The sequence below is a fragment of the Diabrotica undecimpunctata genome, chromosome 9 (assembly GCF_040954645.1).
Source record: "Diabrotica undecimpunctata isolate CICGRU chromosome 9, icDiaUnde3, whole genome shotgun sequence".
NCBI classification, from domain to species: Eukaryota; Metazoa; Arthropoda; class Insecta; order Coleoptera; family Chrysomelidae; genus Diabrotica; species Diabrotica undecimpunctata.
In genome coordinates, this window is record NC_092811.1 from 96341047 (window position 1) to 96351450 (window position 10404).

Consider the following 10404-nt stretch of genomic DNA (forward strand, 5'->3'; position numbering starts at 1 on the left):
TTCAACCAATGAAGCAAAGTAGTTTTGTTAAATTTTTGTAAATAAATATTTATCTTCAATATACTAAGATTTGTTTTCATTTTAAGGTTTCATTTAAAGGTTTATATATAAACATAAGTTGTATGGATCAGCTAATTGTCATATTTTAGTTTTTTTTTCAACTAAAGTTAATTTTGATAATTAATTAATAATTCAGAAAAGTTTGGTATTTCATTTCGACACATGTCAGTCATTATATCCATTTCTATCATTTGGTACATGCTCAAAATTTTAAAGTCTGTTTTGTTAGAAGGTCCAATGTAACATTTGTTGATGAACATAGTTTTAATTCTGTTTTGATAAAATATTAAACTCAACGTAAGGTAAGGTCACAGTCTTTGCGAAATACCTGGAGGAAGTGTTCCAACCACATACTTAAAACAACAACCCCGATGCAGAAGATAATATACAGATGCAGATATAGATTATGAGCACCTCCACGAAATACTAATTTGTTCCTTAAATAAATAGGATTTGACGACGAAATAAGTCGATATATCAATGAGGCGAGGTGATATTTGTATAAATTATCTATGGTTAGCCATTGAAGTTCTTTTATTTTGCATGATACACGATCATATTTTCTTATGCCAAAGACAAATCGGCAACAATTATTTTGAATTTTTTACAACTTTAATTTCGTAACTTGATCTAGCAAGGATAAAATAACAAGAGTCCATAATTCAGAATGGGCATTACCATAGTTTCACAAAGTAGCTTACGCAATTTTAAAGTTTAAAATGCCTTGACTTCTATACAGTTGACGTATAACTAAATAGCACTTTTTTACTAAAAGGGTGACATGCTCTTGGAAACGTAGCGTACAGTCATATATGACTCCTAAGTTTCTGCAACTATTAACATTTTTTAGAGGTTCATTTTTTATAATTAGTTTTAAGTTATCCTGAACAGTGGCTTTATAATTTGTTGAACAATATAACAAAGAATTACATTTTTTAGCATTAAGTTTAGGTTTATGTCTAGTGGAATAAGTACAAATAGATTCCAAATCCTGATTTATTTTTTATGACGCTTGATTTACAGAGTTAGGTTCAAAAGAGAAATACAGTTGTGTGTCGTCTGCAAAAGAGTGCAATTTCAAATTATTTAAAGATTTATACAGGTCGGAAATATATATTGAAAAAGAAGAGGACCAAGAACCGAACCTTGAGGCACCCCTGAAGTGACAGATGCAAATTCTGGTGAATTATTATCGATTATGACCTTTTGATAACGATTTACCAAATAAAATTTGAAAAACTGTAAAGAGGTATCATCAAATCCAAAATGTTTTAATTTAGCACACAGAAGAGCGTGATCAACAGTGTCGAAAGCTTTAGAAAAATCAAGCAAGATGACTGAGGTTTCTTTTCCTTCATCAAATGATCGAAGTATATTATCTGTTAAGTCAATAAGCACGGTCGTTTTACTAAACTCTTTTCTAAAGCCTGATTGTACATACGTAACTACATTTTTTCTAAAAATATAATCGTATATCTGTGTAGACAGGGTGTTTCAAAAAAAGGTATCCCCGTCTCTAGGGTAGGTAAAAAACTGAAAAATAATTGGGGTTTGCTTAGTACAAAATTTTTGTAACGCCATCCGTTTTCAAGATACAGGGAGTTGAAGAAAAAAAATTTTAGGCATTTTTTACGATTTTGCTGAAACTACTGGCAACATTGTAATGAAATTTTATACGAATATGTTTTGGAAGCTGATACATCCCATGAATTTGTTTTTATATCTGATACTCATATAGGGCGCTAATTACACGGATCGTACTAAGTATTAGTCAATATAACTTTTTTAAGAGTATAATTATTAATCAAAATTTCAAGTAAACTTAAACATCATTCAATTTTACACGAAAAAGGTACTCTTGGTAAAACTCGATACTGTGTACCGTTTTCGGAATATTTTGATTTGAAAATTATGAAGTAATAATTGATGCTGGTAGTAATGATAAAGTTCTAATAGGTATACCTCTATTTTCTCCAAGTGTGCCATGGAAATCTGACATTTATTGATTGTTATGACGATAAATCAACAATAATTAGAGTTTTGAAACCTTGTTATTTGTAAAATCAAATCAAAATGTACTCAAATGTTGAATACACTGACATGTTATTAACCTTAGGCGAATGTTTAGGATGTTCTAGTGCAGCTGTGACACGTTATGCAGAAAAGTTTCCTAGAAGAAACTTACCAAGTAAAAAAACATTTAGAGCCGTTGAACGACGTTGTCGAGAAACTGGGAATGTGAGACCAAATAAAATAAATTCTGGTAGACCAAGAACAACAAAAACAATTAATAAAGAAAATAATATTTTAAATTTACTTGATCAAGATCCAACAGTTAGAGTAAGGAATATAGCAAGACAAACAAATACTTCTTCTTCAAGTACATGACGCATACTGAAAGCACAGCAATTACATCCTTATCATTACAGACAAGTCCAAGAGCTCTTGCCAGATGATCTACCGGTTAGAGTGGATTTTTGTGAAACATTGCAACAAAGGACAGCCTACAATCCAAATTTTTTAAAATGCATTCTTTTTACGGACGAGGCCACCTTTACGCGACAAGGTATGTTTAACTCCCATAATGCACACTACTGGTGTGATGAGAATCCACGAGTCAAAAGGGTATCACATTACCAACATTATCATTTAAAGTTAATGTTTAGGCAGCAACTTTAGGTAACAAATTAATAGGTTATCATATTCTACCTGGAAATTTAAATGGTGATATGTATCTTTATTTTATATACACGATGGAGCTCCACCACACTTTGATAGAAGGTGTCGTAATTGGTTGAGTAATCATTTACCGAATCGATGGATTGGTAGAGGTGCAGAAGCTCCGATTCATTGGCCTCCTCGGTCATGCGATTTTAACCCTTTGGACAAAGCAGTTTGGTCGTATATTAAGGAAAAAGTCTATGCTACAGAGGTAAATTCACGCCAAGAATTCGAAGAAAGAATTCAACGTCAATTTAATGACATCATAGCTGATCTCCTACCGTTTAGAAGGTTAATGGAATCTTTAGAAAAAAGAATACACTTGTGTATTCGCGAAAACGGATGGCATTTTGAATACTTACTATAATAGAATTTTATTTTATGTTCTTAGTCATTAATTTAATTTTCTTCTTGTGAGTTTTGTTTAATTACTAACTATTTTATACCAGCATCAATTATTACTTCATAATTTTCAAATCAAAATATTCCGAAAATGGTACACAGTATCGAGTTTTACCAAGAGTACCTTTTTCGTGTAAAATTGAATGATGTTTAAGTTTACTTGAAATTTTGATTAATAATTATACTCTTAAACAAGTTATATTGACTAATACTTAGTACGATCCGTGTAACTAGCGCCCTCTATGAGAATCAGATATAAAAACAAATTCATGAGATGTATCAGCTTTCAAAACATATTCGTATAAAATTTCATTACAATGTTGCCAGTAGTTTCGGCAAAATCGTAAAAAAATGCGTAAAATTTTTTTTTCTTCAACGCCCTGTATCTTAAAAACGGATGGCGTTACAAAAATTTTTTACTAAGCAAACCCCAATTATTTTTTAGTTTTTTACCTACCTTAGAGACGGGGTTACCTTTTTTTGAAACACCCTGTAGATAACCTTTTCTAAAATTTTTGACATTTCCGGTAGAATGCTTATTGGGCGAAGATCATTAAGTGATTCAGGTTTATTTGATTTGGGCAGTGGTTTACCAAGGCGTATTTCCATGTGTCCGGAAAATAACCTATCTCCAAACAACAATTTATAATGTGCGTAATATAAGGATCAGTAATAGAAAGAGAGAGTTGTAGCATATTTGCAGAAATATTATCACATCCAACAGCTTACGATTTTAATCCTAATATTAGTGATTTATTTTCATCAATAGTAGCCATTTTAAGCGAGAAAATAATATCTGGGTTGAAAATAAAAGACCTAAGAATGTCTTAAGTTCTATTTTATCGACATTAGCTAATTCCGGTCTATTCTAATTTATTTCTATATAAATGTACCTATTGGTTGGTGTATGTCATAATTTTTGCAATAAGTGTATCTAAAAATAATAGTCGCCACAACTCTAAGGGACGATCTGCATCTCCTAGAGTCCTCGCCTCATTACATGCACCTGGTAAATGTATAATAGGCTCTTGTTCTGACATTAGCAGCTGAAGCTTTTTTAGTCCATTTGTAACGATTTTTTCCACGAAAATATGCTGACTGAATAATCGAGTCTGACAAATCTTCAGTTGGTTCAACATTACTCGCTTCGTCTTCGCTCTAATGTGTATTATTAACAAATAAACTTTGGTCACCTTCTTCATCAGCAGATTGCTCAAAGTCACTTTCATGATTGCTGAGAATCCAGTCCTCATCTGAATCATTTTCACTTTCACTGTCCTCATCACCACTGTCCATCAGTTTTTTAGTGAATATCTCCTTAAAATCCAGATCCGTTGATTTTAAAATACTTCCAAGACTCCAAAAACCAGTCATTATTGTTAAACAGTAACTGATAAAAAAATAACTGTTATCAGGGATATGGGGTTACACTGACCCCAAATATCACAAATTAATGTGAATGTACAGAGAAACAAAAAGCTACTGACCTGCAGTAAGTACAGCATCTAATGATAGGAAGCTACTGGTGGCGGTGGTGCGAAGCGGTGTGTGAATAAGTAACTTGTCAGCACAAGTTTGTTTACGTATCTAGGTCAATATGACCTCACCTCCCCAGTTAAGGATTAAAATCATTTCTTCCGGTCACAAAAACAATTCCAAATGTAGTTCTTCTTCTTCTTAAAGTGCCCTCTCTTCAATGGAGGTTGGCTACTACAATTTTAAAATCTTCTCTATCTTCAGCTGTTCTTATTAGCTGTTCAAAATTTAGCCCTGTCCATTGTCGGATGTTTCTGAGCCACGATAGTCTTTTCCTTCCTAGGCCTCTCTTTCCCTCGATTTTTCCTTTCACTATAAGTTGGGCATATTGGTACTTATTATTTCTCAGTATGTGGCCTAGGTATGATGTTTTTCTAACTTTTACTGTGTTAAAAAGTTCTCTTTCCTTGCCTATTCTATGCAGCACTTCTTCGTTTGAGGTATGCGATGTCCATGAAATTTTGAGCATTCTCCGGTAGATCCACATTTCAAAGGCCTCCAATTTATTTACGGTTGATGTTTTTAGGGTCCACGTTTCAACTGCATATAGAAGAGTCGACCAAACGTAGCATTTTGATAAACGTAGTCGAATTTCGAGTTTTATTCGAGAATCACAAAGCAGTTTTTTTATTTTTTCGAAAGATTTTCTGGCCTGTTCTATTCTCGATCTTATTTCTAGATCAGGATTTAGGCTGCTATCGATCTAACATCCCAGGTACTTAAATCTATTGACCTGTTCTAAAATGTGCCCATTTATTGTGCAAGGTTGATGTACGTTTTGGTTTTTTCGGATTGACATCACTTTGGTTTTTTTAATGTTTATTTTCATACCAAATTGCTCACAGGTCGAGTTGGTCTTGTCGATGAGTCGTTGTAGACCTACGTCGGAATCCGCAATTAACACTGTATCATCAGCGTATCTGATACTGTTGATATTTACGCCATTCACCTTGACTCCATCTTTGGAATCCTCCAATGCTTCTTTAAATAGAAACTCGGAGTAAAGATTAAACAGCAGAGGCGACAGAACACATCCTTGTCTAACTCCCTCCTAATTTCTACTTCTGCGGATGTGGAACCTTCGATCCTAACTCTGGCGTTTTGGTTCCAGTACAAGTTTTTTAAGAATTTGATGTCTTTTCCATCTAAACCGACTTCTTGCAAACGTTCTAATAGTAGGTCGTGTCTTACTCTATCAAATGCTTTTTCGAAGTCTATAAAGCATATAAATGTAGTGCATCAATAATAATTATTTTAATGTGTGTGTTTGTTCTTTTTTTTTGTTATTGCATTGACCTCAGTATGCTTCTATGCATCTTCTTCTTCTTGTAGTGGCTATCCATCTCGGATGTTGGCGACCATCATGGCAATCTGTATTTTGCAAACTGCTGCTCTGAAAAGACTTGTGGTTGTTGTGTTAACCCAGGTACGTAGATTTTTCAGCATAATTCGCCTTGCTGGTCTTCGTTTTCCTTCTACTTTTCTTTGTATAATTAATTGCAGCAACCCATATCTTTCGCTATTCCTTATGATGTGAACGAGGTATTCGATTTTGGCTGTTTTTATTGTGGTTAAACTGCCGGTATAAGCAGTCTCCCACTTACTGACCAACGGCTTTTGCCCTGGAGTTGAGAAATCGGCTCCGAAGGCGGATAAACCAATAATGTGTCAACGGCATAGGGATCAAGCAGGAAACGGAAAACCACTTGATTACATATTCCAGAGAACGTTATGAAATAACAAACGAAAGTAAGAAAGTGCTATGCGATCCGGCAAGCAACCGGCGCCACGTCGAGTCCGGGTAGACGGGTGTAAAATGGACGACCTGGCAGATGGATGTGGGCAACCAGTCTACATCTGCGAAATTGGTGACTGGAAACCCAAAAATAAAACTACGTACAAAACACCGTATAGCCACATGGAACGTTAGAGGTTTGTTAGAACCAGGAAAACTACATATCATAGAACGAGAGCTTATGAGAGAAAAAGTAGACATATGTGGAGTTTCAGAAACCCATTGGGAAGGTCAGGGTCACTGGGAATCCAACTACCATAAAATATTCATGCCGGGAGCCAACAAAACCGGCCAAAAAGGCGTAGCAATACATTTACAGAGGAAACCTGGCAAAATGTGTATATTAATACCTTCCAATAAATGACCGCCTAATTAAAATTACTATCGATGGACAGCCAACAAAGATCCATATACTACAAGTGTATTATGCCAACATGCGATGGAACAGATGAAAAAGTGGAAGATATGTACCAGTTATTAAACAGTAACATCGCTAATATACACAAAAAAGAACATATCATAATATTGGGTGATTGGAACGCAAAAATAGGCAAAACAACAACAGAAGATCTGCTGAAAGGAATATTTGGTGGGTTTGGAATAGGTGAACGAAATAAGAGAGGAGAAAGACTATTATAATTTGTCATCGACACTGAACTTAGTATCATGAACACCATGTTTAAGCATCATCCGCGAAGACTATCAACTTGGATTTCACCGGGGGGGAGATATAAAAACCAAATAGAGTATATTCTTGTCAGCAAACGATGGAAAAGTTCAGTAGTCAACGTAAAGACAAAACTAGCGGTTGATTGCGGAATAGACCATAAACTGTTACAATCCTAATTTCGAATCAAATTTCGTGAAAAAATCTAAACAAATAAAACAATTAAATATATACCTAAAGAGCCTGGATAATACAAAGAAACACTAAGACATAGTAATACACCAAACATTACTGGCGATCCCAATCAAACAAAGGAAAATACAAAGACGTGGATTATAGACGCAATAAATATTACAAACCCCAAAGAAACCTCAAGGAAAGAAAACACTGGATGACTGATGAGACACTGAATCTAGTAGAAGAACGAAGAAAAATTAGAAACAATGCTTCAAATCCAACAGAAATTAAAAACAAGATAGCAAAAATGTAAACAGACTCATAAAATCACCAAGTAGAAGAGACAAAAATAATCATATTAAAGAAATATGCAAACAACTACAAGAACACGCCGACCGTCAAGAATCTAGAGAACTGTTTGTTAAAGTAAAATACTTAACTAAAGAGTTCAAACCACAAATGCAGATAATTAAAGATAACTTGGGAACGATCATCACCAATCCAGAGGGCATAGCAGCGACATGGAAACAATATTGTGAAATGTTGTTTCATAGTAACCATGAAGACGTGAATCCAGTAGAAATCGGAAATAGAAACCGCAATAAAAAAATTAAAAACTGGAAAATCTCAAGGAGAAAACGGAATCACGACAGAAGCACTTAAAGAAATGGGAGACATACGAATTAAAGTAATGTTCAAACTGTGTAATGAAATCTGGAACACAGGACAATGGCCAGATGATTGGTGTAAGCTCACTTTCATACCCATTTATAAGAAAGGCTCACCAACTGACTGTAATAACTACCGCACTATAGACCTGATCTCCCACGCAAGTAAAGTTCTGCTAAATATAATTAACGAGACATTAAAATCAATACTTCTACCACAGATCCCACAAGAACAATGTGGATTTGTCCCTGGAAGAGTGAAACGAGAACAAATTCTCAATCTCAGAAAAATTATAGAAAAATTTACAGAATTAATCTAGAACCATATTTGTACTTCGTCGACTACTCGAAAGCATTCGATAATGTAAAGTGGCATAAAATGTGGGGAATACTGAGAGAAATGGGTACCCCCGAACATCTAATATACCTACTAAAACAACTGTATATCAACAACACAGGAAATGTAAGAGTCAACAACATATACTCCGATAATTTTAAACTGCCGGTGTTCGTTAAGGATGTATTATCTCTCCCACGTTATTCAATATATATATACATAATATATACATAGCGAACACATCATACGCATTGTATTCGACTGAGGGCAAGGAGGAATATCAGTCGGAGGCCGAAAAATCAGCAATCTCAGCTATGCTGATGACACTTTAGTTCTAGCATTATCAATAAATGACCTTGAATACATCATGAACAGACTATAGATAAATTCACATTCAGATGGCAGCGTTCCAGAGATAGGCCTGTACTTTCTATATGCCAGAAATAACTACATTGTTGTCAGTTTTTAATCGTACCTACAATCGTACGTTATGGGCCGGCTCCTATAAAAGAATTATAATTTCGGAAATATTTATGAATGTGAAACGGAAAAATACTACATTTTTTTAATTATATAATTTTTCTGTTGGTATTTTAAAAATAGAAAGTTATATTTCGGAAATCTGGTCTTTTCGGAATTATATCTTCTGTTCAAAATTGTTTACAATTCGTGGAAATGAAATAATTATTTGTATAATCCGTTTTTGATCTTAATGTCCTTTTAATGACACACTTTCTCTACCTGCATTTACAGTTACAGACATTAAAAAATAATTTAGAATTAAAAAAATATACCTATTTATAAATTCAAAATTATTGTCTAATGCCAGCAATTATAAATTCAGGTAAATACTTGAGAGTCATTAAAAGAATTTTCAGTTGATATCAGACGTTTGTATCGCGTCAGTGTCAAAATGGCCGCGAGTGTAATAAAATTCAAAAACGGTAATTTGTTAAATAGTGAATGCAAAAAAATAGTGTTAAATGTTTTTAACTATTTATCAAACAGTAATAATGATAAAAGTGTATCAACAATAGTGCGGGAAGTTTCTGCTATGACTGGAGTCTCTGAGCGAACGATATTCCGATATAGAAGTGAAAGTAAAAATGGTCCACTCGTAACTCCTATAAGAAAAAAAAGAACCGGTTATTTGAATAGTCGTGAGAATAGATATGATGAAGCAACTCGGTCTAGAATAAGACAAGTAGTGCACGGTTTTTTTATGGACAATATTCCTCCAACCCTTGACGTAGTACTAGAAAAAATTAAGCAAATGGAGCATCTTCCGAATTTTTCCAAGAGTACTGTTGTGAATTTATTAAAAGGTTCAATATTTATAACACTTACGGATTTAATTTATTTCTTTATTTATATTAACTTATCTGACAATAATTTATTATATCCGTACGTACAAATTCGCGAGCGCGGGTCTTGAGTATTAACTGTCTCTCCATATAAAAATGTTGTATTTATATACGAAATCCTGATATACTGGAATAGTCGAGAACATCAAGTTGGAGAATTCACCATAATTTGAATCTAGACTTCCACCGAAATTTCTACAATAAAACAGAATAATTAGTCATAAAAGTTAGGCCAGTATATTTATCGTAACATTGCCCCCCTCTTAAAAGATGGTTCCTCCTGGAACCTTGTCGGGACTGGAACCGGAACTGTATGCTGGTATCGGCAACTGGACCCTCTTTTACAACTTCCAGTTGTATAAAAATGACAAGGGACGGTTTTCTCTCCGCACCAGTAACTATGCGGATTGCAACAGACTAACACCTGGACTTCGGTGTCTTTAAAGATCTCCTCCACCATATTTCGGATAACCCTCCAATCTAATTGGCGGCACTCCAACTTTGGCATGGCTAACTTTTGCACGTCGGACTCTAGTACGTGCCCTCTCAATTGAAGTAAGGCTTCCCATACATCTCGGTAGGTAGGTTGGTCATGGGTAGTGTCTTTTGTTACCAGGTAGAAAAGGTAACGTGATGCATCTTGGAGTTTCAAGGTTTTACCGGGAGCTGGCACTTGG

At 34.5% G+C, this 10404-nt stretch overlaps 1 protein-coding gene across 1 annotated transcript; it reads left to right on the forward strand.

The window, feature by feature from the left end:
* The first annotated feature begins 8025 nt into the window (after positions 1 to 8025).
* On the forward strand, positions 8026 to 8346 carry LOC140451246 (uncharacterized). Its single transcript, XM_072544984.1, has one exon. The coding sequence runs from the start codon at positions 8026 to 8028 to the stop codon at positions 8344 to 8346; it is 321 nt and encodes a 106-aa protein (XP_072401085.1).
* Positions 8347 to 10404: the final 2058 nt, after the last annotated feature.